This window comes from Rhizopus delemar, genomic scaffold, assembly GCF_000149305.1.
Source record: "Rhizopus delemar RA 99-880 supercont3.8 genomic scaffold, whole genome shotgun sequence".
Lineage (NCBI taxonomy): Eukaryota > Fungi > Mucoromycota > Mucoromycetes > Mucorales > Rhizopodaceae > Rhizopus > Rhizopus delemar.
Window position 1 is genome coordinate 2,303,679 of NW_027137834.1, and position 25,862 is coordinate 2,329,540.

General features: G+C 33.0%; 12 protein-coding genes across 12 annotated transcripts; 4 read left to right on the top strand and 8 right to left on the bottom strand.

Moving 5' to 3' along the window:
• Positions 1–3,381: 3,381 nt before the first annotated feature.
• RO3G_11072 (uncharacterized protein) lies at positions 3,382–4,440 on the bottom strand (the record flags this gene model as incomplete). The annotated part of the gene is made up of 7 exons (XM_067665656.1): positions 3,382–3,459; positions 3,512–3,578; positions 3,629–3,726; positions 3,785–3,912; positions 3,960–4,173; positions 4,225–4,344; positions 4,399–4,440. The coding sequence occupies 7 exons, from the start codon at positions 4,438–4,440 to the stop codon at positions 3,382–3,384; spliced, it is 747 nt and encodes a 248-aa protein (XP_067521757.1).
• Positions 4,441–6,339: 1,899 nt separating this feature from the next.
• Positions 6,340–7,030, top strand: RO3G_11073 (40S ribosomal protein eS6; the record flags this gene model as incomplete). The annotated part of the gene is made up of 2 exons (XM_067665657.1): positions 6,340–6,681; positions 6,743–7,030. The coding sequence occupies 2 exons, from the start codon at positions 6,340–6,342 to the stop codon at positions 7,028–7,030; spliced, it is 630 nt and encodes a 209-aa protein (XP_067521758.1).
• A 329-nt stretch (positions 7,031–7,359) lies between these two features.
• RO3G_11074 (uncharacterized protein) lies at positions 7,360–8,143 on the top strand (the record flags this gene model as incomplete). The annotated part of the gene is made up of 2 exons (XM_067665658.1): positions 7,360–7,935; positions 8,057–8,143. 2 exons carry the CDS (start codon positions 7,360–7,362, stop codon positions 8,141–8,143), a joined length of 663 nt encoding a protein of 220 aa, XP_067521759.1.
• A 331-nt stretch (positions 8,144–8,474) lies between these two features.
• On the bottom strand, positions 8,475–9,533 carry RO3G_11075 (rRNA 2'-O-methyltransferase fibrillarin; the record flags this gene model as incomplete). The annotated part of the gene is made up of 2 exons (XM_067665659.1): positions 8,475–9,289; positions 9,449–9,533. The coding sequence occupies 2 exons, from the start codon at positions 9,531–9,533 to the stop codon at positions 8,475–8,477; spliced, it is 900 nt and encodes a 299-aa protein (XP_067521760.1).
• Positions 9,534–10,090: 557 nt separating this feature from the next.
• RO3G_11076 (chorismate mutase) lies at positions 10,091–11,098 on the bottom strand (the record flags this gene model as incomplete). The annotated part of the gene is made up of 5 exons (XM_067665660.1): positions 10,091–10,413; positions 10,469–10,698; positions 10,762–10,783; positions 10,839–10,917; positions 11,012–11,098. The coding sequence occupies 5 exons, from the start codon at positions 11,096–11,098 to the stop codon at positions 10,091–10,093; spliced, it is 741 nt and encodes a 246-aa protein (XP_067521761.1).
• Positions 11,099–12,815: 1,717 nt separating this feature from the next.
• RO3G_11077 (copper/zinc superoxide dismutase) lies at positions 12,816–13,512 on the bottom strand (the record flags this gene model as incomplete). Its single annotated transcript, XM_067665661.1, has 4 exons — positions 12,816–12,832; positions 12,895–13,004; positions 13,059–13,236; positions 13,287–13,512. The coding sequence occupies 4 exons, from the start codon at positions 13,510–13,512 to the stop codon at positions 12,816–12,818; spliced, it is 531 nt and encodes a 176-aa protein (XP_067521762.1).
• Positions 13,513–14,055: 543 nt separating this feature from the next.
• On the bottom strand, positions 14,056–15,417 carry RO3G_11078 (uncharacterized protein; the record flags this gene model as incomplete). Its single annotated transcript, XM_067665662.1, has 4 exons — positions 14,056–14,121; positions 14,176–14,348; positions 14,408–14,936; positions 14,995–15,417. The coding sequence occupies 4 exons, from the start codon at positions 15,415–15,417 to the stop codon at positions 14,056–14,058; spliced, it is 1,191 nt and encodes a 396-aa protein (XP_067521763.1).
• Positions 15,418–18,891: 3,474 nt separating this feature from the next.
• On the top strand, positions 18,892–19,220 carry RO3G_11079 (uncharacterized protein; the record flags this gene model as incomplete). The annotated part of the gene is made up of 3 exons (XM_067665663.1): positions 18,892–18,922; positions 18,962–19,029; positions 19,080–19,220. The coding sequence occupies 3 exons, from the start codon at positions 18,892–18,894 to the stop codon at positions 19,218–19,220; spliced, it is 240 nt and encodes a 79-aa protein (XP_067521764.1).
• A 288-nt stretch (positions 19,221–19,508) lies between these two features.
• RO3G_11080 (uncharacterized protein) lies at positions 19,509–20,069 on the bottom strand (the record flags this gene model as incomplete). The annotated part of the gene is made up of 1 exon (XM_067665664.1): positions 19,509–20,069. The coding sequence occupies one exon, from the start codon at positions 20,067–20,069 to the stop codon at positions 19,509–19,511; it is 561 nt and encodes a 186-aa protein (XP_067521765.1).
• A 782-nt stretch (positions 20,070–20,851) lies between these two features.
• RO3G_11081 (uncharacterized protein) lies at positions 20,852–22,543 on the bottom strand (the record flags this gene model as incomplete). The annotated part of the gene is made up of 6 exons (XM_067665665.1): positions 20,852–21,126; positions 21,173–21,500; positions 21,548–21,755; positions 21,805–21,902; positions 22,092–22,291; positions 22,339–22,543. 6 exons carry the CDS (start codon positions 22,541–22,543, stop codon positions 20,852–20,854), a joined length of 1,314 nt encoding a protein of 437 aa, XP_067521766.1.
• Positions 22,544–23,177: 634 nt separating this feature from the next.
• On the top strand, positions 23,178–24,366 carry RO3G_11082 (uncharacterized protein; the record flags this gene model as incomplete). The annotated part of the gene is made up of 3 exons (XM_067665666.1): positions 23,178–23,262; positions 23,312–23,896; positions 23,945–24,366. 3 exons carry the CDS (start codon positions 23,178–23,180, stop codon positions 24,364–24,366), a joined length of 1,092 nt encoding a protein of 363 aa, XP_067521767.1.
• A 318-nt stretch (positions 24,367–24,684) lies between these two features.
• On the bottom strand, positions 24,685–25,359 carry RO3G_11083 (uncharacterized protein; the record flags this gene model as incomplete). Its single annotated transcript, XM_067665667.1, has 3 exons — positions 24,685–25,077; positions 25,136–25,171; positions 25,222–25,359. The coding sequence occupies 3 exons, from the start codon at positions 25,357–25,359 to the stop codon at positions 24,685–24,687; spliced, it is 567 nt and encodes a 188-aa protein (XP_067521768.1).
• Between the last annotated feature and the right edge of the window lie 503 nt (positions 25,360–25,862).

Below are 25,862 nucleotides of genomic sequence, written 5' to 3' on the forward strand. Positions count from 1 at the left end.
TTTTTATAATAGCTAAAAGTCATTTTAATTGCTATTTGATGACTACTCAAAGATAAAAAAAAAGAATAAGCCTGTGTTATATTTTATCCAATCAGATTTGTCGATAGTTTAATATTCAACAAACGCAGTAAGTGCTTGTCCGGAAATCTTAGCGTAGCTCTTCTTTTATTGGTAAGAAGACGATGAAATCGTTCGGAGAATGTTATTTCATTCCCTGTGTACCTTGATTAATCCATAATGAATAGCAATAGAGATCAGTTGGATAATAATAAAAATTTACAATAAAACTATGATAAAGTATTATGTATAATGAAGCTATAATATAAATATTTATACTTATTTACATATAAATATTGAATTCAAATCAAAGAAATGAACTAGCAACACGTAAAAAGATGCAAGTAACACGAAGGAGATTTAGATCGACCCTCTAATCTAAAAAAGCTGCTTTTTGAACACAATTTAATACACTTCTTTCCACTTTGGTCTTACTTATCGTTCTCAACAAATGACTCCGCTTCGAGTTTCACTTCAGACAGACTATACTCTGTTCATGATACAAATCGTCATCGTCTGCAAATGCAGAGTGTCATGTTCTTTTTATTCTTTGTCTCTCAATCAAATGTTTGCTTTAAAGAGACAATTTGGATTCAATAGTGTATTTACTTATTTAGGAGGTATACTATCTCTCTATACACTATGATAAATGTTTATATCAATTGCAAATCAAACCTTATAAAGAAATCAAAAGTATTTTAATCTAAGGAGCTCTTATCCTGGATATACACTCTTCAATAAAAGAAAATAAGCTTAAAGGAGAGGTGACTAATTAGCAAATGAAATGTTGCCGAATACTTGGTTAAAGTAGGTAAGAAAGCTCCATATTTGAAAAAGTTCCAACTTATTTTAATTCGACAGGATTGCCCTTCAGTAACACAACCTTAATGTAATGTTTTATTGGCTTATTGCTGTTGGTATGGTCATGTAAATATACAAGTGTATGGTTAATTTACTTAACATAAACGTATTATTTACTTTGAATTCCTTAGAAAGAGGATTTATTACGATATTGTAATATGCATATACTACAGTATATCGTACTAACCTAAATCAATCGAAATAATCTTGATCCCTTAATATTTGATAACAAGAGTACTTGTATTATCTGTTTGTTTATTTCACAACACAATTTCGTTCCATTTCAACTGTCATCAAAGATAGTCCTCTTGTAAACAATTGTAAGAATACTAAAATTATGATCATCGTTAAAGTAGCACTCAATATAACAACGATCATTTATATTGTAGCACGCCCAATTGAATGACTTCATTCTTTAATAAAGAGTAAATAATAAGCCGATCGCAATCATTAAGACTTGACTCGAATTATTATTATCAGTGTTAGTAAACATCCATAGGCAAGCCTTTTAAGCATGCCTTTATTAGATAATACTCGATTAACATAATCCTCTGCGTCTTCATATAGGCTTGTTTTAAAGTGATGCTTATTTATGGATAAAGAAAAGAATTTTAATCCTAATAGATTGTATTGACCAGTTTTATTTTTTCATAAAGTACCTGAATAACGGCTTAATCACTAAAGCTATACAAGCAACCTATTCTATGGTTGTATTTATGGAACATAGTTGTATAAGGTACAATAGAATCAGATGCACCATTCAGTTTCTTGTCAACCCTTTAGATTCTTTTTTAACTTGGCATTCATCATTAATCAACCCATCTGCATCAATATCATTCTTGATACTCAAAAGTTTTTACATAGTAATTTATGTCCTTGGTCCTTGTGCTAGTTAGCTTACTTAAACATGGTGTTATTCATAATTCTGCTTTTTTGCTGTAAGTCTATTATTTCTGAGGTCCCTGACTGCAAATAAAGTTCCCTTCTTGCTGAGATTGAAGTTGAAGTGTGAAAATGTAGTGGCATATCAACGTAAACATGGACAGAGAAAGACACAGTCACACGGCGCCACTTGCTGCATAAAATATCACATGCAATCGTCACTTGCGAAAATGAAGTTCAAAAAAAGTAGTCAAAGCCTTATCTGAAAAGTATAAAAAGGGGTTGTTATTCTGTTCTTTTTCTCCTTCACTAATCACTAACCTTGCATTAATGTGGAGGTATGTGTCATAAGCCATATTATATATTTATATTAGAAGCTTATATTATATTTTTGTTTTACAGATTTATGGTATATGGTTTTTGGTATTGGATTTTGGTATTGGTTTGTGTTTCGGCTCGTGGGTGTGGTGTCAAAAACCTTTCAAATTACTGGAAGCTGCAGCTGAAGGTGAGGAGAAAGAATGTTTTCATCCTGCCTGAAAGGGACGCCTGGAAGGTGGGAGTTTTTTTCCCAAAAACTGTCGCGGAGCAGACTAGTTTTTAAAATTTGTCTTGGCCAGGCAAATTATTTTTCAAATCCAATGCAAATGAAAAATAAAATAATAAAAAAAAAGTTTAAACACTGTTAAGAGTAGACATGTATTATCTTTTAAGCAGAATGTTTTACAACTGTCACTTGGTAGTTGTACAAGGAAGAGGCATAAACTTTAGACTAGGATCATCATTTCCCAATTAAACTTCAGATTCCTTTAAAGAGATTCATTACTTATAAATGGAACAGAACCATGCCTATATTAATCAGATAATATTAGTATAGCACAAGTCGTAGAAGTCGCGACTTGATAAACTTTAGATTGTTTATTATAAGGGATAACATACACCATCTTCTGATGAAACAAGTATTGTTTACCTAAGTGCTCCTAACGAAAACTTGATGCACAAACACTCAGTCTTCTAATATCTTTTATGGAATAGCTCGGTAGCAACAGGTAAAAAATATAGTTTAGACTTATCTTGGCATCTTTTTACATGGAGTTTAACATGGTCTTGCAACTACTTTCAATGTTTACTGAATTTTTAGCTTGTAACATGGCCAAATAGATTATAAGTCTTGATTTATAGCTCTTTTATTATATTATCCTTTGATTCATAATTTTACTACCTAATCACCGTTTCATTAAATTTCTCCTCTAATGACTCTTGTTTCTTATTCGTTTTGCAAACTTTTATTTATGTTGTAGTTCATATCATTAGTAGGCTATTTGCATACAATGTAAACAGTAACCACATTTTTTGGTGTACCTGCCTGTATCTTTTGGTTGGCAACAATATTCTATTAATTCATTTATGCTAATTTACACTATAATTTATTCAAGACAAAAAAAAAAAAGAGTATACATTGTGTGTTTATCTTGTATTAAAAGTAAAGGTGGACATTGATAAGGGCAACGATCTTTATATCACTTATGGTTTCTAAAGGTTTTATTTCCAAAGATGAATTCATCACTGTTTATATTCAATTTAAAGCTTAGATTTGATAAAATACCATTTATCATCTTTACTCTCAATATTTTCTTTTCTTTTATGCTTAGTCAATGCCTAATTACTTTGTTTACATAACAAATAGACATTTGCATTATCTTTTTCTTACCTTCAATAATCCGTCATCCTTCGATATACTTGAATAATAAGGAGAGCTTTTAACGGTTACATTGGTACTTTTCAAACAAGTTATTATTTACATTTTACATTATTTCATATCACTTACACACTAATATCATGAGTGTCTGACTTATTAGGAGTTTTTCCATCGATCAATCTTTTCCAAGCTTCATGTGTTTCATGTATAACAGCTTCTGCATAAGCCTGAAAAAAAAAAGAGGGATTGATGAGTTGAAAGAAAATAAAAAATACAAATCCTTACCTTTGTTTTACATTGACCATCAAAGGCAAACTTGTTCTCTGGCTTACCATCAGGCATTTTATAAATCTTGAACCAGTGACGAGTTGAATCAATCAATTGAGGAAAGTAACGTTCAACATCCTGAATGTCTATAAAAGCCGTGTCAGTTTAGAAAAAACTGTTTGTTTTTATTTACCGTTTAATTTATCTGCCATTGGGTCTTTAATATCGATAGCAATCAATTTCCAGTCTGTTTCACCTTCATCCAATAAAGCCATCACACCAAGGATTTTAACTTGCTTTATTTGTCCTCTGTAACCAATCTCTTGTCCAATTTCACAAACATCAATAGGATCATTATCTCCTCTTGCATTTGTATCTTTTGAAATCACTGTAGGATCTTCCCATGTCTATATTCACTGTTATATTACAAGATGAGTTTATAGATGTACTTTGTTTACTTGTGGTAAAGCACCATAATTCCATATGTAACCTTTATAAGGAAAACAATTTCGAACAAATCGAACTTTACCCTTTTTTACATCTTGCTTAATTGGATTGTACTTTTCACCTGTGGCAATCTACAACATTTGCAATTGGTTATTTTTTTTTTTTAATTATCGTTTTATTAGTACCTCATATTTGGCATTAGACCAACGAGGGATTTCAACAATCATGTTGACAATCTTTTTTTCATTGTCAGCGTATAAAGGAATATCATGAAATGGTGAAATAATTTGACCGTTTTGTTCTATTTTATTGTATTAAACTAGAGTATTGTTTAAAAGAAAAAGAAAATATTACCAATATAAACTCTGTGAGAAGAAGTATACTCTTCTCCAACAGTAGAAACTTGATACATGATACGATGAAGAGAAGAAGAAGAAAACAAAGTGTGTTTATGTAATCATAAATAACAAGAAGGTTTTAAATCAAATGAATTTAAAATCCCTCTTTCCTTATTGCATTGATTATCTCTTAGAGAAAACACAGAAAAATAGGCAAATTACTTTACAAAACTTCATTTCTATTAAAATCATCAACAAATTAGTCTCTTTATCAAAGTTAGTTTCGCCTTGAACTATTCTGTATGGCATTAAATACGTTACAGTGCATTTAATTATATATTAATAGTACCTAACCATTTGATAAAAGCAAATAACTAAATTCGTTTCTTAATACGATATGAAGTCAATTGTCAATTATACAAAAGCATAATGGCATGAAAAAGGAATGGTTTTTATAAAAATTATCCGTTTGGGCATAAATGACGTTTAAAGATAAAAACTGTTTATTAAAACCCAATAATAACTGTGGCATGTGCAACAATGACTTTAGGCATAACCTAATCTAATTTCGGACAGGTTATGCCCTCTTGCTTTTTGACCAGTGCTTGTGAGTAAAGCGATATAAGCAGGGGCTTGATGATGAAAATGCCTTTTCTTTGCTTTGCTTATTCAAAATATTAATGAGTTTCATGACATGATATGTAATCACGCTTTTTTTTTTTTTTTTTTTTTTTACTATGGCATTAGGTACATAATGTTCGAAATTAATCTATTGTGTATTGTGTCAGATGCTCAAATGTATATGAAACCTGTGATTCTTTGTAACAATTCTGCCTTGATTCATTTTATGGCAATTTTGAAAATTTACAACTAACATTTGAACCTATATCTTAAGTATACACTTCTAAATCCCAACTTTACACTGCGAATAAATTCACTGGTCATTGATGAAGGATAGGTTAAAATGATAGAATTATTTGAAGTGATTAATCAGTAAGGGAAAACAAAACGATGGCATTATGTAAACATTCCATTGCTTTCCTCACGTTTGCTTCCTAAATCACATCAAATTATGAAGAAAGCTTTACTAAAATGTTTTTCATTACCATACAAAATGAAAGATATCAATGAGAATCATGCAGCCTTTACTTTTGATAAAAACTGAACATAAAGTACTGTCGCTGTCCCAAGTTCGTCCCAAAAAAAAACCGCAACCCAGCCAGTGTGACTACGCATTTACCGCACCAATTTTTCGGAGAGTGAGAGGTGGGGAGACAGGTTTGGGCGCACACTGGGGAGATCTACCATTTGAAGCATGAAGGGCTGTCCGAAGGTGAAGTTTCCTTCTCTTACAACATGAAAGTAAGCAACATCAAAGGATGAGGAATAGCAAAGTCCAAGCAAAAAAAGAAAGGATGGATTACATATAAAGGGAATTGGATGGATGAAAATCATTATGAAAAATAGTGAATCATCTAATCGACATGTCAACTTCAACATTCTAAAAAGGAACATGTTAATGTGATCCCATTCTCTTTCTTTGTTTTTTTTTTCTTTTTCTTTTTTTTCTTTTTTTTTGCTATATTATTCGTCTTGAAAATGAAAGCTTTGTTTGACTGAGAGACTTACATTCAATATTAATAGTTGAACATCGCTAATCCAGCCACCGGCTGCCAAAAGTTGATCGAAATTGAAGACGAACGTAGACTGTAAGTTTTATAGAACAAAAACAGATGAGGTGGGCTGATCTAATATTTCTTGACTAGTCGTGGCTTCTACGATAAGCGTATGGCTCAAGAAGTCTCTGGTGACACTCTTGGCGACGAATTCAAAGGTTACGTTTTCCGTATCACTGGTGGTAACGACAAACAAGGTTTCCCCATGAAGCAAGGTGTTCTCTTGCCTCACCGTGTTCGTCTTTTGATGTCCAAGGGCCACTCTTGCTATCGTCCTCGCCGTACTGGTGAACGCAAGAGAAAGTCCGTTCGTGGTTGTATCGTCGGTTCTGATCTCTCTGTCTTGTCTCTTGTTGTTGTCAAGCAAGGTGAACAAGATATTCCCGGTTTGACCGACACCACTGTTCCCAAACGTCTTGGCCCCAAGCGTGCTTCCAAGATCAGAAGATTCTTCGTACGTATTTAGTATTATACAAGTTACGTGTTCGTCTTTTAATTCGTTATTTTGCATATAGAACTTGTCTAAGGAAGACGATGTCCGCAAGTATGTCATCCGTCGTGAAGTCCAACCCAAGGCTGAAGGCAAGAAAGCTTATACTAAGGCTCCCAAGATCCAACGTCTTGTCACCCCTCGTACTCTCCAACACAAGAGACGTAGACAAGCCATCAAGCGCAGAAGAGCTGAATCTTCTCGTGAAGCTGAAGCCGAATACAAGCAATTGCTTGCTAAGCGTGTCAAGGAAGCCAAGGATAAGAAGATCGAACGTCGTCGTACTTCTTCCATGCAAAAGTCTTCTGCTTAAAATACATCCTTTTTGCATCCTGTGAAAATAAATTGTGTGTATACAAAAAGAGCTGAACTATTTTTTTAAAGGTACATGCCGCTTTTTTTTTGACAAAATAGAAAGATCCATTTTCTTTTTTCTTTTCTTTTTTTTTTCGTCTTTTTGAATAAATGTCAACAGAAGAAGAGAAGGCCATTTATCAAGCTCAACAATATGACGACTTTGACAATGGGTATGAAAATATACCTGATGCCATTCCTGATACACTATATTTGAAATTGCGTGGTGTCCGTATGAAACTACATAAAGAAACACTAGTTAGTTTACCGGAAAGCTTACTTATTGCAATGTTTCCTAATGGACTCGTTTTGGGAAAGCAATCTGATGATGGCGAACTAGAGTTGGGATGCAAAGAAGATTTAGTGACAACTCATGTGGACTTTGATCCTCACTGTTTAGGATATGTTTTGCATTTTTACGAAGGAATATTAAAAGAAAAGAGAATGAACCCAAGACGATCTTTATTTGCCTTTAGTCAAGCAGCTCAGTATTATCCCTCCATCATCGATAAGACGCCCATCATTGTTTTGAGAGAGGAGCTTGAATATTATTGTATTAGTAAAGACCAAAAGAAAGATCTTGTCAAGTTGAGAATAGCAGCTGGCGAGTATTTAAAAAGTGAAAATCAAGTCTTTGCGGCATTAGAGAAGAATATTGCAAGGGCAAACAATGTAGCTGAACAGCATCTAATTGGTTTACTTTGTCAAGCTGGTTTCTCAAAAGAAGACCACTGGGCTCATCGAGAAGTGGAGCCAAACAGGACATGTGTTAATAGTATGAGCCTGGTCGCACTAAAATCAACTGGTACAGATCAAATGGACAATACAGCACAGAAACTTTTACTTTTTTGGAGGAAACCTGCCGTAAGTTTTTTTTTTTTTTTTATTATTATTATTATTGTTTGTTTACATTAAAACCCATCGTTATGTAGAGAAAATGCTGGTGGGATGGAAACACAGTTGAAATTGATAATCAAAATGTTAGGTTATGGGCAAGACGTACATGGACCTTGGAGCTAACAATGATTTAACTATCTTTATACCCTTTCATTACTACTATTACCACTATTAAATAACCCAGAATATTTTATTTTCTTTCATATTATTTATTACGATTGGTTGATACAAACATCTTCGTCTTGTAAATTATAATTTAAAATGTAGTACAAAATTTGCTAAAGATCCAAACCAAGCAAAACAAAGTTGGTTTCATATGATCAGAGTTTAAATATAAATACATAAGACGATATTATTCATTAAATATGGGTGAAGGCATTACAGACTCCATTTATTTACAAAGGAAACTATTTGCTTTTTCATAAAAAAGGCAAAATGAATCGACAAAAATATTATGTGATGTTGATTGTTATAAATTTACTAGCTGGATCCAGAATATTGGCTATTTACTTGAAGCGGACGTATTTACCAACAACAACGGCGTGATCTCTTTCATAAGGCTCAAGAGTAAGTTGTTCTTGAGGCTTGATTCTTTCTTCTTGAAGCTTCTTCACTTCACGAGCAAACACAGTAGCAGCATCCACAGTTGAATCAATACAAGAAGCCTTGATAGAAATAACAATATGTCCTTCATTCTTTAAGAAGTTGTGAGCGTTTAATGCGATAATACGGGCTTGATCAGGTTGTGCGACATCAGCAAAAATAACATCGACCATGGGGATGAGCATACGATATTTTTGGGGGTGACGAGCATCTTCAATAATAGGAACAACGTTGGTTCTTTTCTTTGCCATGTTGATTAAATCACGGCCAGGACGGTGAGAGAATTCGACAGCATAGACAGCACCTTCAGGTCCAACGACATCTGCAACGTGAGAGACAGAGGTACCAGAGGCAGCACCAAGGTAAAGCACCTTCTTACCGGGTGCAATATGAATATGATCAACACCACCAAGGACAGCAGCAGCTAACTTGGATCTGAAGGGGTTCCATACACGGTACTCAATCTTTGTGCCTTCAGGTCCATCGATGGAGATACGTTTTTCACCGTAAACGGATTCGCCGGGAACAAGGTTCTTTGTAACCAAGAGATCTTCCTTTCCACGAGCAACAAAGATACCAGCATGTCTGTGAGGTTCAACGATCACCTTGGCACCTCCTCTAGCACCTCCGGCACCGCCGCGACCTCCACGGCCTCCTCTGGCACCTCCACGGGGTCCTCCGCGACCGCCGCCACGGGAAGCTCCTCCACGACCTCCACCTAGTTGCAATAGGTTAGTTTTGAAAAACGCTGTCAAATGGTTATTTCATCGTACCGAATCCACCACGGCCTCCGCCACGGCCTCCGCCACGACCTCCTCCTATTTGACATTCATGTAAGCACTGCTGTGCTTTATATGCTATCTTTTGATTTTTTTACCAAATCCACCTCGAGCTCCACCACGGCTTCCTCCACGACCGCCACCGCGGCTTCCTCCGCGACCTCCACGAGATTCAAATGCCATTAGTGTATTATATTTTTATGAGTGATGTGTATTTTTTGTTGTTTATCCTTTTTTTTTTCTTTGTTGCTTGTTCCCAATGAAGGAGTTATGTTTTCGAACAAAGAATAAAAAGGGCTTGTAAAATGAAGAGGGTAAGTTCAGAAAAATTTGAAGCATGAGTTTAATTGGGTGGCTTATTGAACAAGTGGCTGAGATTGCCAATATGAATGTGATATTGAAGGTTGTACATTAATTGTATTTCTCTTTTTTTTATTTTTTTTTTTGCAAGTTGATTACATATATGTGATTGAAGCAAAATGCTTCTCAATTGCAAAAATATACGCTTTAGATATTTTATTATTGATTCAAACATATCAAAGAAACACTATTTATTTTTAACAATTCGAATAGAGTTTTATGTATTGTGATTCAGTGTTTGATTGTGTTTGCATTTTGGTACTTTTTTACATTAAAGAAACAATGTTGGTGTTCTAAAAAATGTACCTGAATTACCGAAATAGGAAAGAAAAGTAGACATATTTGTGTCACAAGACTTTATAAAGCTTGATATCGAATATTTATTTTAGTTCTTCTGTAGCTGCAGCTTTACCTCGAATAATCAAGTAATCTACTTCTACTTCCTTTGTTAGTGGAATAACCCATCGCTTATAGAGCTCAACCACTAATTCTACTGGAATACGCAAATGTTTACTTGTTCCTTCTTGCTCTTCATCTAATGTTTGTCCATAAACTAATGCTTTTCTACGTAACCTTTCAAGCACTTGCTCTTCTACTTTCTTATTTGTTAATAGTTCATCAATCTTTTTTCTATCTTCAGCTAATGCTAACTGGATATATTCGGCTGGATTTGATCTAAACTTTGATTCAGCAATAAATTTACCTTTATTTAAGTAGTTGAGGTATAGGTGCACTTTTTTTATTTTGCATTGACTTACCGAAATGAATACGCTTACTTAATGCTTGCAATGCTTCAATGTCCTTTGTTGCCGAACTTCCATAATTGTTATCATCCTCTTTTTTACAAATTACTGGAAGAATATATTTAATATACATGTCCATAATAACGCTGTTTACGTTGATTTCATTTCGGTATAAGAATTCATCATATTGAAGTGGAGGAAGAATAGGCTCAGGTAAAGGTGAAGTAAAGGCATATTCATCTGGGCTTTTTTTAAATAAAAAAATTAATAAGGTCATACAGTACAACTTGTCTTATTGTTGTTATTACCTTGTGTACCTGCGAACTTTGGCTGTTGAAATAAAGACGTAAATACAAAATACCATATCTTTACTCTTCTTGCTTACCATGTATCTTTTCTGTTTCTGATAAACAATATTCCAAGAAACTCTTTTCCCCTGTTTCACCTTTAAATTCAATGGCACCCTTTTCATATATGTTTTGATTCAATGCAAATTGTGCTCTTTCAATCAGTGCTACACAGAGCATATTAGAGAGAGCTCTCACTTTGTCTATTTACTTGGATTTGTTTACCAAATAGAATTGTATCTTCCAATCGGATAAGAGTACTTCTAAGCTTATCTAATGAATAGAGCTCTCCAGTCATTTTATTTGATAAAAAAAAAAAAAGAAGAAAAGAAGAAGAAAAAAAAAGTAAAGCATGTCGGAATATTAAACATGATTAATGAGTCATTTTGATAAAGTCATAAAGGAAGAAGGTACTATGTTTAAATGTAAATATTTGTAGTTCCCTCACATCTTACAGAAGACGAGTATCCAAGCTGAAGCACGAAAAATGAATGTATATAAAAAATTGCTTTTATCTTTCCTTTTTTACTACCCTTTTTGCTAAAAAAGTAACTTTTTCATTACCAAACAAATTTTAAGTTCGTGAAACAAACAATGGATTGTGTAATGGTTTTTTTTTTTTGAGTAGAAAAATGGTTACTATATGAAATACTGTCACTACAACATAATGTATGCAACAAATTATATATATAAGTGAACAAACACAATCAATCTACTCAATCTATCTTGATCCTGGTCAAATATATAAACTAAAATCTTTACTTCTATGAGATGCAGTCATATATACAAATTTTGAAATCAGATACCTCAGTTCCATTCCCATAGCTATCAAAGCCGTTTATATTTTGGAATAGTAGCGTCCTGACAGAAAATTTTAAGAGTGGACTATTCTAAGTGTTGGAGTCATTTCAACAACAAATGTTCACTGTTTGAGAGTATCTGGAAACCTTATGAATTGGTAACATTAATGCTTTGAAGACTTCAGGAGTGATGTCTTCTCTCATCTTGAGAACATAATTGTCTACTTTAGCTTTTTCTTTCTTGCGAAAGGCTGTTGTAGCATATATTGCAAAATATTTCTTGGTAAAGGAATTTATCATCAGTATTGACGTTGATATTAGTGGATGCTACATGCTTAAAAACTAGGAAGATCGTTTACTGAGACTTGTTGTAGGTACAATGTCAAAATAGTGTAATGGATGAAGGATTTGAGCGCTTTGGTCTTCACTATAGTATTTGGATAAATTGGGTCTGTTCCATATTATTCACTTTATTAAATGAAGACAAGTGCTTGTCAAAATTTGTAAGTTAAATTTGATTCGACGTATAAGACATTTTGATGTAAAATATATTATTTTGATAAAGAATATTTATAATCAGTGACATATTATTCAAAGCATATTCACTGTATTTAAATAATAATCTTCTCTTTGTAAATATACTTGATTTAGGGCTATAAATCTTCTATCCGAATAATACAAAAGAAGAAAGAATTTAAAGCTTTGTTATTAACACTGGTTAATATAAGCGCGTCCAATTTCATAATATAAGAGTAAACAAGGATGAGTAGAAGTTTTAATCGATATAAAAAGAGATTTGAGTATTAGGGATATGCTGTTAGTGTCTATCTGTCACATTGAAGACAGTAATGTTATTAGCTTCAAGGACAAGTGGTATCATCAGTTGCTCTTTCGGAAAATTTGGAATATTATGGCACTCTCAGTTCATGCTTTTGTAGACTCAAGATGAGAAGCCAACTACAACAGGAAAAGCTTGTTTCTTTTTGATGTTTTTCGAAGTCGTTTGATTTTTATTTTTATTCAATTTCTACATTGTAGTCGTCAATAATCACAACTTAAATTAAATTAAATTCAATTGTTTTATGCATTTCCGTAGTAATTTAAAGTAGAATTCATTTGTATAAATATAATTATAAATACTGTTTATTAAAGGCTTTTATATTATTCAATGTTATATCCCTATCTTGTACTTCTAACTTTTATTTTCAACACTACTTAAGCAGTAGAAGAATCTACATAATAACAGTCAATTATGTGGCTTCAAAGCAAATGCAAATGCAAAAAAAAAACTTACATCCAATAACACCACATGCAACACGGCTTCCGGCATTACCAGTTGTGTTAGATAAAGGTGATCCACCAAGTCCATAATCATCACGATCAGAATGAACAACAACAGCGCGTCTATCAATGCAAGATGAGAAAAAAGAATACAAAAAGTTTTTTTTTCTTTCTTACCCAATAACAGAGGTGTGGTGTTTCAACTTGACATAGTCACTTGTGATGTTCAACAAAGCCAAACCGGTAGTGTTGTCAACAACAATATTACCAAGATCACCAACATGTCTTTCTGATGCGTCAGGTCCACCGTGTGTCATGTTAAATGGGTTGTAGTGAGAGCCAGTAGAAGTACAGCCTTTTGTTTTGTTTTAGTAACACTAAATTAATTTATAATGAATTTTTTACCATTGGAAAGATCGCCAAATTGATGGATATGAATACCATGTTCACCAGCTGTCAAACCAGTGATGTTTGCAATGATTCTAGTAGGGCTGTCAAAATGCTCTTGATAAAAGTAAACGAGACCATTTACAGATGAACTGTTTAAGTAAGCAACAGCTGAAATGGATTGGGCAGAGACCAAAGAAACAGCGGCAGAGGCAACAGCAAAGGCAATGGCAGAGAAACGCATCTTTTCTTGATTTAGTTATAGTTTTTTTTTTAAAAAAAAAGAAAAGATGCGACCCATTAGATCCATCTTATATATACTTTCCTTGCCTTCTTTTTTTTTTTTTTTTTTTTTTTTTTTTTTTTTTTTTGCTGTGTCACTTTGTATTAGAATCCACTAGTATCAATTCATTTCCGGGCTCCTAAAAGTGTTTGAACTTCAACACGGGAAAAACTTGAAACTAACAAAAAAAAAGTATAAAGTAAAAATATATAACGATATATAAGAAAGGAAAGGAAAGAATGACAATATAGGTTTATTTTGTACGAACAAGGGCTCTAAGTTTAATCAGATTCGCGAATGAACCCGGTTTCATTAGTGTACAATAAGGAAGCGGAGAAGAAACAGTTAAATCTGATAAGTCCCTAGATCTTTGTGAACTACATATCAGATTTTTGATAAGATCTTTTTTTCATTTTTCCGTAAATTCGGTTAATCTTTTACGTAAAAAAAAAGTTTTTTTTATTGGGGTAATAATTAAAAGTTTATAAACAGAAAGTAGAAAGATTAATTCACTGGATCACACCAGTTGCTTACAGGTAAACATGACAAGTATTTACAATTTGGACAAATCTATAAAAGAAAAAAAAATGAGAGGTTGTCCTTTTTCTCTTTTCTAGTTCTTACCGTGCTAGGATCATATACAGAATAGAGTTCACGAATAGTAACAACAAATAGGACAATCAAGAGTACCAAAGCCACAACACGCAAGATCCAGGTAATAATTTTTACCCTTGGTGTTGCCATTGGACGCATAGGTGCTACAAGCATTCCCATCAGAATACCTACCGTGAACCCTCCTAAAAAGGGAAAAAACATCAATTTCCTTTTTTCATATTAGAAAAAAAAATCTTTTTACCGATATGGGCAAAGTTATCTAAACCAGGCAAAAGACCAAGTACTAAACTGATGACGGTAGACATCAAGAGATTCATTAAGTTGCGAACTGGATGAGGCAGTATCTTCCAGTTCACCAAAACATCAATAAACATGTATCCAATTAAACCAAACAAGGCGCCTGAACAACCTGTGGAGGCGCTCAAGTTTTGAGAAAGCATTGCGGATAATACAAATCCCCAGATACCAGAAGCCATGTAGAGTAAAGCGTACCTTGGTGTACCAAGTGCTTTTTCAAGGTCCACACCAAGTCTTAAATGAGTCAGCATGTTGACTAAAAAGTGAATAATGCCCGCATGCATAAAGATGGGTAACACGAGTCTGAAGCTTTGATTGGGTGTACCACTAGAGAATCCTCCAAACCCACAAAGCTCTTCTAAAGTACAGGTATCAGTGGGTGATGCATAGCAACTTGAAATGACAGTAGATGTTGGTAAACTAGGTACAGATCGAATACAAGGAGTGAATCTTGCGCCTTCGTTGACAAGCACCTAAAAAAAGAAAAAAAATCGTTCAGTAAAGAAGACAGATTAAAAAAGTGCATTTTACTTGAAAGCTAGGACCAATCATTGGATTAAATGGACTTGTTTCAATCACGCTCCCTGTTAATTGTTTCATTCTAACAAACTCAAATATAAGCAAAGCAATCATGATGAGCATCGATATATAACTAAATGTTGGCACTCTAACTGGGCCAATCAGGATTCTCAAGTAAAGAGGTCGATTATATCCAGAAGGTATATCAGCATACGCTTGCTGTTTTTCTAGTAATCGTGGCTCCAACAAAGGGTAATTGGGGGCAGTAGGAGGATGAGCGCCTCCATAATAATTATCATCAGGCTTTCTGTCGTGGTAATAATCTGTTTGTGAAACATGTCTTTGATTATTGTCTTGTTCGTTGGATTGCTCTTGAGGTTCAGCCAGTAAAGACTCGGTTGAAGCTAATTTTTGGAATCCATTGCGCTGTGGCATATCATGAGCCTCCAAGACATGTGTCGTAGTTGTGGTTGTAGTACTTGAATGAACATGGACGGAATCTGTCAACTCCAATTTTTGAAATTCTTCTTCTTCCTTCTGCTTCTCTTTGATGTCTACTTGTTCAACTGTAGATTCAACTGATGTCAAATGCTGTACTTGTTCATGTTGCTTTTCTTGAGTTTCCGAATGAGTAGTTGTAACAAATGTGACCTGAGTTGAAGATTCAAACAAATCTAACTTTTCAAGTTCATCTTGCTGCTGGTCATTAGAAACTTTTTTTATAGATTGATCAGAAGCTGGTAATTGCGACATTTTATTATTTGAAAAGAAAAAGTCTATTGTTCTCCTCTTCTTTTTATAAGTTTTCTTGATTCAAGCCCCAAAAAGTCTATTTTTGGGAACAAATCCATTGTATTTATGTCAATTCTTTACACCACATGCGCCATGTCTTGGCGCATATCAAGCTTTTAAACAGTTGTTAGTGCCACAGGGCTTTGTAGAATATGCAATTTATATTAAATTGGCCAAGAAAAAAAAAAAAGTGATAAAAATAAAGTGATATTGTTCTCTCTAGTTGACAGAGGCAATGATAATCAAAGTAAGTTTGGAATGATAAGATTGTATAATAAAATAATATCCAAGATAGCTCAAAGATACTATGGTTCATTTAAAGTAACAAGCGCTTTTTTGAATGCATCAATGGTAATTAAAAGCAACAGGTTACCTTAATGCCTGTAAACGTATAAAAATGAATACTCAATTCATAAAATGGCATGTACATTTTAAAAGCCTGGGCTGTTTAAAAAAGTTATACTTTAGTTTCTATTGGATATGTTCCAAAAAAACTTTTTTTTTTTCTTTTGTAACACTTGGCAAAAAGAACCACAGATCAAAGACATTCGTCTACTGAAAATAACAGATGACTAAATTATATTTTTTTTTTGCTCTTTTTCTTTATAACTTAATTTCATTTATCAAATAGAATAAATAAACTTTGAAGGTCAGTTTGATAAAGACCAAAATGTTTGATTTGAAAGTAAGATGTTACGTTACATGCTTCTTTGATGAAAGGAAAGTGTTCCAATTGGGTTTTTATGTGTGCAGCCCCGCTAAAAAATTTTTTTCAGAGTCCGATTACCCCTTTTAATATTAAATGAGACCTTTTGGGCTTAACCTGTGTTTCAATGAAGGCTTTAAAATTTTACAAAAGGAAAAGAAATGCTTTCATATTTCGAGTAACTCTTGAAAATAAAGTTGAATGCTAAACAAGGAGCAATGCGTTTCATAATTGTTCTCGAATTTAATTTTACGATTCTTGTGTTATGTAAAACAAATAAAAAAAAAAAACAATAAACAGTTTTTCCGACTTATACAAAGAAATAGATGAAAAAGATGTTGCTAATGGCTTTTTAAAGAAAGTTTAATTTAAAGATAGAAGCAAAATGTACATAAAAGTTCCCTTGACTTTATCACTAAAATGAAATGTCAATCCAAAAAAGAAGAGAAACATTTAATAAAAGCACAATGTCTTGCATTGAATACTCTTTCGCGTACTATTAATTTATACTTAAAAAAAAAAAACGCGTTCAAATCTATACCTTAAATAGCCTAGAAGCACTTTTTTTGATCAAGGAACTTGAAGTAGAAATAAATTTAGATAGAGTTTTATAAAGCATTGCGTCATTTCTGAATAGTCATTACAAAGGATATACTTTATAATGAGCTTTAATTATAAAATAAAAGAATTACAATCCTGAATCATCTTTTTCCGAAAATAAAAGTTTAGCCAAGAACCAAAAAAAAAAAAAAAAAAAAAAAAAAAGTAGAAAATTACAGTTTAAAGATGAGCTTGTGATTGGGCGTGTAACAAGTAAACCACGACATTTACAGACATACATATTGATTGGGACGCCAATTGAATTATAAATTTTGAAAAGAAACGCAGAACACACAATCTTTTTTCAGGCGCACTGATCAAGTAAACTTTTATCACGCTTATATCTGGTGACTCATTAAAAGATTAAAATGAAAAAGGCATTGAATTGGATATAAATCAAAGAGATGAATAATTAACTATTGTATCTGTCTCTTGTCATTACCTTCTTTTTCTTTCAATCTGTTGTCATGGTTCCCTGATCTGAGTACCTCCTTTTTTTTTGATGAAGAAGTCAGAGTTTGAATAAATACAACACGTGTCATGTATTACATTTATTTTCATATAAAATATTCTGCCTTTTTTTTTTCTTTTTTTTTTTTTTTTTTTTTAATTATTTCCTTTTCATTGAATGCAACAAAAACAAGGCCATAAAACACATCAATCTTTACCTTCGCTTACTTTTTCAATAACAAGTTCTGAAATAAATTCAACCAATAATAGTTCACCATCTACTTCTTCATCCGATCAAATATGTTTTCATCAAAAGAGGAACTCTGAACCGATGAACAGACGTTGGGATGATTCACAATTAGAAATGGAATTAGCTGAAGATGATGACCTCATTCATAAAAAAACTTTCAAACGTTATTCATCACTCCGATTTAAACAATTTTCTAAAGACAAATTATTATTTCGTCATAACCAAAGACAGAGCAGTAATAAGACATTGTTCAACAGAATAAGCAATTGGTTTACATGACTCTTTTTATTTACATACAAGCACATATATTTACTATTATTTATATTAATATTAAAATGTACATAGAAAAACAACATTTAATAAAAATCATAAAAAAAAACCTGTCAGTTGTATTAAAGTGTCTCACTCGAAATAGAATAACTTATTTTATGCACATTGTGTTACAAAAAAGAAGAGACATGCTTCTTTTATTCGTGTAACACCATCACCAATTACAGATTGTGCTTCCAAAGATTACACCTTGTTCTGCTCATCACGTAATGTCAGCAAACATTCACTTACCTACAGCCATGACTTCTCAACTAAGCCTTTATGAACAACTTGTAGAGTTAGTTTCTAAACGTGTTGCTACCATTCAATACATTAAAAAAGCACATGAAGGAAACACACACTGGCTTAATACGGTTTTATTAACAAAAGAGAATCTTGAATTAATCTATTCAAATTCCAAAATGGTGAAAAGGTGAAAAAAAAAACAAGAGTCTCATTGTTGAATACACTGTAAACTGATACTTAAGAAGAACATATACTTTTTATGTACTTGGTTTATCTTTGGCTACTATTTTAAATATAACAAATCCAGTTGATTATATAAAAGCTTTAAATCAAGTTATGAATGAATTTGAAAGATTTACAGATGAATCAAAGCAAAAAATGGTAGAATTCAAACAATTATAAATATAAATCACTCATAAAATATATTAGAAAAATATCTTTCGAAAGACAGACAATGTAACTGACTATGGATATTTGATATTACCGCATATTGTAACCTATTTTATATACAACAGTAAAAATACTAAAATGGATATACCCTATCTAGCCCTTTGAAATGGATTATGTTGAAACATTTCTCACTCTAAGTAATCTCATATCAGAAGCATATCATAAGCTACTTGTAGACACAGAGGGCCCAATTTGTACTCAATCCTTTTTTGAGCTGGTTCTCAAATTTGATTCAAAGATCAAGGTAATACGATGACGATACAAATAAAAGATAAAATTAATGTATTTGCATAGAAAATAACTTTATTAATTACAAAAGAGTTGGATTCAATTGCAAGAGAAGTGATTAAAGATGAATTGAAAATGATTGATCCAACTTCTTTTACAACAAAAACTGATTATCCAATTGAACTTGAAATGAATACTGAGACTTGACCAATTCATTCATTCAATAAAGGATATAAACACATTTTATTAAAAAATGCCTTTAAATAACTTGTCTGTAAATTGCTCAAACGTCTCTGCTGTTGATCCAATCTCAGGCTTTGAATAGGGTATTTCCACCTGATTGTTGTATTTTGCAAACCTGTCGTAAATAGGTGTTTCGACTGTACCTGATGATTTGATTAAATTAAACTTTTCATGCTTCTCATTGTGAATTAGAGAAGGTCGGCCTTCAATACAGATTGGAAGCGAGATCTCTGGATTCTTTCTAATTCTAAACTAATATGGTACGTTAGAAGAATTTGAAACAAGTTGACTGTTTTCTACCTTGATCAAGTTGAAAGCACTGCTTTCTCTAAAACTTTGTTTTGATGAAAGATGAATCTTTCTGAACTGACGTTTCAATCCTGCAAATGACTCTGGCTTCTTTTTTGTCAAAAATAAATCCATTTTCTCTTTCGTCAGCCTGTCATTACTAACAATACTACTTCTAGGTGTTTGAAAGGTAAATTCTGTATCTGAGTCACCTCCAAAGCTGGTTTCTTCTTCAGCACCAATAGAGTCCTTATCAGCCTTGAGCAAGGTATTTATACACACGTCTGAGAAAGTTTCTGCCGTCAATCTGGAGGAAAAGGAAGATCGCAGATTGTTTTCTTTTTGATTGCTCCTACGACGTAGCCATTCATCACAATATGAATTCTTTTTAAATTGTGATTCCGAGTTGTCTTTAAGAAGTGGAAAGTTATAAATAGTACAGCCTTCTGATCCATAATCATCGAAATGGATACTTTCTTGATTAAAAGACAAAATGGATGATGAAATCTTGTATAGGTTTTTCATTTTTGATTATAAACTAAAGAAAGAGAGAGAGAGAGAGAGAGAGAGAGAGAGAGAGAACAGGATGAAGAATAAAGGAAAAAAAAAAGAAGCGAATATTTTATGAAGGATAATTCTCCGTGAATTTCATAGTAAAAGAGTGAAAGAGGGACTTTTCGGAAGTTTGGGTAATACGAATATGCGCATTTGGAAAATATCCGACAGATCAAAGAATCAAGTACACACGTTGTCAATGAAATATTGCTTTTTTTGATTCATTCTGTTACTCCCTGTAGTTCCCGTGTATAGAGGACTAAAATTTAAAATATTTTTATGAAGATTAGACATGGAAAGCTTGATATACATTCTTAACGCCACTTTTGCTCTTTCAATGTCATTAGACTTTATTATACAGCAAATAAATGGCTGACAGTTGAATGTTTTGCTATTCATAAGATCTTATCATATTTACTCTTACATTTAGGAAAACTAAATTTTGCGTAATTTACTTTAAAGAGGCATAAAAAATAGAGATCAACATAAGTTAGGAATATCATTTTTTAAAAAAAGAAGCTTTAAACAAAATAAGTAAATGCCAAAATCGATTTGGTTTCCTATTTGTTTTATCAAAAGCAGTTGTCTTTGCTTGAATCATTTTAGCTTTTTTTTTTTTTTTTTTTTTTTTTTTTTTTTTTTTTTTTTTTTTTTTTTTTTTTTTTTTTTTTTTTTCAAATTAGAGTCTCTTTAAAGATGGAAATTAATCGTATTTATTTTAATAGATTAGTAAAAGAATTAGTATAAAAGAATTAATATTTTGTTTCAGACCACAAGTAAGGCAAGATAGTGATACATGCAGTATATAACACAGTAATGATCATAATAAAACTGCGATGTAAACCTGACCAACCGTTACTTTTGGCTTCAATGTAAATTGAATAAAATGCCACAGAAAAGAAATGATAGACAAGAACCATTGGGCGTTGAATTAAGCCTGATAATAAACCAACAGGAGCATCAACACATTCACCTCCTAATTGGAAATAAGCAAAGCATCCTCTTAGTAATACTCCCAAGTCCTTATCTATATTAGCCATTAGCAACTGAATTCATTACGTGCAGCTACTTACTCTCATTGGCTGCAAAGATTCGATAGAGTGCCATTGCCAAGACATTGATAGCCGTACAATAATTCTTTCTTTTCCAGTGAAATGTGCTCATCTGTTGAATGATTAAATCGGTTTGTGTAAAAGAAGGTATTTTGTCTGGCGATAATAATTCTTTAAGTAACACAACGTCATTAAATGCCACTGTCATTCCACCACCCGTCAAGGGATGTCTGATGTTCACAGCATCACCCAACATAATCATCCCTTCCACATTATTTATACTTGGTGGCAAGAAGCCATTCGGCATAGATCTCAGTCTTTCTGTTTCTAAACCTTCCAAGAATTTAACCTAGTCTTATTATTAGTTTATGATGTATGTATTCTTTGTATGCTTACACGAATGGCATCAGGTAGTTCAGGAGCGACAATATCTTGCATGTATTTCTTCAAGTCTCCATTGGACGTTGAAGGTAATTTACCGGGAACGTCAACCAACACACGAGTATCGTGCGTACTAATTTGATACATTAATACAGGAGAAGGTTTTGCAAGTACAACATGTCCATGATTAGGTAAAGGTAATTCCAAGTCTTTCATAATGAAGCTATTCAGCGATCATGAGTCTCCTTTCCTTTTATCATTTATCATTTTACCCAACAAAGTTTGATCTAACATCTGGTGTTTTTATAGTCAATTCTTTTCTAAACTTTGAAAATATTCCATCACAAACAATAGTCAATGGAGCATAAAACTACATTTGGTATAAGCATTCTGTCTCTTATACATTGTGCTCTGGTTTTTACCTTGAACTCTTGATTTGCTTTATTTACTGTGTTTACACCAATGATTTTATTGTTTTCTGATTCTTTTATTAATGAGGTTACTGTAAGCTCTTTGACTATCACACTATACAACAGAAGAGGAATGAGTATTCTATTACATGATGTGGTGATATACAATACTTTTCAGTGGCAGTAGCTGCTTTTCTTAAATTAGTGATAAATCTGCCGTGATGAAATGATTTTCCACTAGCTATTTTGTCTGTTGTTTCACTGACAGGATAAGGTATATGAACCACTTTATCTTGGTAGATAACGCCATATCCATAACAAGGTATACCATCAATTCCATCTACACAGTCTAATATACTATTTTAATTTTTTACATGTCATCAATATTTCAAGTACCTTGAAGATCAAGCTTCTTTAAAGCTTCAATTCCTCCTGGTTGTAAAAGTTCACCTACGATTCTATCAGGTTCAGCAAGATCACGTTCAAGCAAAAGAACCTTTCTGCCATCTGAACCAAAAGCTCTTGCCGCTGAACAACCTACAATACCAGCACCTACAACGATGAGATCAAATTCAATGACAGGTACTGTTGCAGATGACATTTTTTTTTATTTATTCAGGGAAAAAGGACAGAAACAGTGTTCCCAAATTGAGTTTTAAATTTTTTTAAAAAAAATCAGCACATATAAAAATACCACTTTTCTGGATCACTGCCAAAAGTAAGCCAATGAAAGTAGAATACAATTTGAAACAAGCCTTAAAGGGGAAGGCTTGGATGATTGTTTTAGTCTTCATGCAATTTGCTTACTTTTAGCTAATAATATTCAATTTGTATTCTATTGCTCATAAATTAAAGAGTTCATTTACCATACTTGACTGATCACATCTACGCCATTTCTTTAATTGATGTTCTCACTGATGTTCACAGTCTAAGCACGTGAGCCATCGTACTATTCTAAATATAGTATGTATGATGTAATAATTAGCGACGTAATCTTTACACTCCTACACAAGCCTGTCTCTCTGTTTTTTTTTATCACTTTCTTTCCTTTCTTTTCTTTCCTTTTTTTTTTATTATTGCTATTATAAAAACACATTTTTGTGTGTGTATCTAGATCCAATTAAACAAAAAAAAATAAAACAAGATACGATTAAAGTTTAGGTAAAAATAATAGTAGACTAACTTGTATCAATCATTAATAATATAAAAAAGGAGTGGAAAAAAAAAGAAACAATATGGCAGTAGGACAACAACAGCAACCATCATCAGTAGTGACAACAGATGCTAAAGTTGAAAATACAACTAATCCGATATTAACAAGTAAAATAAATAATAGATAATAATAGCTATTTGCTTACATTTAAAATAGATAGTCCACCCATGGCTGTATTACCACTCAATTCATCAGCTAAGTTAGATCAAGAACCAAATCCATTTGAACAAAGCTTTTCTGGAGTACAAATTAAAGAAAAGAAAGAGAACAAATTAACTTTGCCTCCTGTTGCCTCAATCACAAGTCCTAATGTGATGCCAGTAGACAATACGAATAATAATCCAATCATAGGAGGAGGTATATTACCAAAAGAAGTAACCAACCAATTCACTTGGGATTCCTTACGTACCGGTCCACTCTCTCCTTCCATGTTACAAGGTCCAGCCAATCCAGATGAGTACTATTCAATGAAACCAAAAATGCAACAACAACAACAACAATACAGAACATTTAATCAAGTATTGACTCAGCAAGAAAGAAAAAGATCTAATTCACAGCATTCAGATGATAATTATTCATTGGATAGTAGTGAATCAGTTGAAAAGAAAACGAGGAGGAGATCTTCAAATAAAGAAGATGAAACATCACCAGTCAAAAAAACAAGATCAAGGTCATCTACTACTAATAAAAATATTGAAGATGATGAAAAGCGAAAGAACTTTTTAGAGAGGAATAGGATTGGTACTTTAATGATTCTAATAAATAATGTACTCATCTATCTTATAATAGCCGCTTTGAAATGTCGACAAAGAAAAAAGCAATGGTTAAGCAACCTTCAAGCAAAGGTTGAATTCTTAACGAACGATAACGAAAGACTTCAGTTACAATCTGAATCTTTAAAAGAAGAAATAGTCAACTTGAAAACTTTGCTCTTGGCTCACAAGGAATGTCCTGTGGCCCAAGCGAATGGTTTCCATGTGAATGCTGTACAAAAAGCAATGCCTTCTATGATGCCCACTCAACCAAGCGTGACGAGATCGGTTGGTAACGTGGTTCCTCCTTATATCAACGGTCGAACATCCCTTCCACCTTCTATTCCTCAATTTCAATCGAGTCAAACAAGCATTGTACCAACTCCACCACAACAACCAACAAGTCAAAGTATGGTAGCTGGTGGTGCTCGTGGTTCATCGGGTGTATTGCGTTTTTAATTTATTGTACATTATCTTCTTCTCTCGTCATACACTCATACTTTTTTTTTCTGCTTTTGTTTTACTATATAAAAATACATTTTAAAAAATGAAGTTGTATCTCTACTTGTTTTTGATTGTGTATAGAAATTTATATAAAAAGAAGACATGATTTACGATCTATTGTTTTCTGCGGCTGATGAATCTTGTGACCGCATTTAATTAGTGCTCTTCTTCATCAATATCAGGCACTGGGAAATTTAAGATGGCAGCCACACCAGTCAATTGATTTAATTCTACATGTACATTTATTAGCCAAATGTTATATCAGTCATCTTGTTACTTACGTTCTCCTGATGCATGCATACTAGAGAACACATACACATTTCCATTTTGTGCACGGACTTGTTCTACCAGTGACACATACTTTTTACGCGTCTCAATATCTGCAGATCGAAATAGCTCATCCGTTACGAGTAGAGTACCAATCGCTCCACTTTCATTGGCTTTATCAACATGTTCAAAGCCATAAAATGCTCTATCTGGATCACTATTCATCATTTCATAAAATTTGTCTAATGCTTGTACTTCACGAGCTGCCTTTGTATCTGCTAATTTCACTTGTATCGATGGATCTTGCATGATTTCTGTTAATGCATGTTTGTGTCCACTTGAACAATGTATTTGAAGGAATTTGGACTTGTTTTCCATAATCACTTTATTCCCTGTTTTCTACAAATTTATGATTGTTATTCACTTTTTCACAGTAACTTGTATGATTATCATTTACCACTGCTTGATCAAATATATAATTATAAACTTGGTCCTATCGAAATAATTATAAATAGATTCTTCACAGTCTGCTTTATCTCTTACCTTAACAAAGCCTGGACTAGCAATAATAATAGCCTTCACAATATCAAAATGAACATGACGAATAATAGCTTGGTAAATTTGTTCATAAAACTTTTCCAACCCCTTGTTTTTCCTTGTAAGTTTACCGTTCTTATTCATATTATATATTTACCTTTTCATGATTAGCAACCGATCCTTTTCTTTTCCTAGGAATAGGTGTTTCTATACGCTGACGAACAATTGTCATATGTTGAGTCAAGAAACAAATGTTGGCAAGACCCTCTTGACAAACGATCGCTGCTACATCTGCTTGCTTTGTTATATCACACGCATCATCCACTCTTTCTAAAGCGATTATGTCCCACTCTGATTTGAATAACGTAAAATTACGATTTAATTCAAGATCTATCGTATGATAACTACCCATCTATACTCTATAGTTCAATATACATAGAGTTTATTCTATCTCTTCTTTACCTTCACATAAGGACTCTCACTAGACACCCTTCCATTAATACGCAGTAAACCCACAATAGGGTCAAAGTCGACACTTTCAACTGTAATAGTCAAGTTGAGCCGTACTCGCTGGCTTGTGCTTGAGCCCGTTGAGCTTTCGGACTGTAATCGGCTATAAAAAGATGTTAAGCTTTGTTTGAAATATG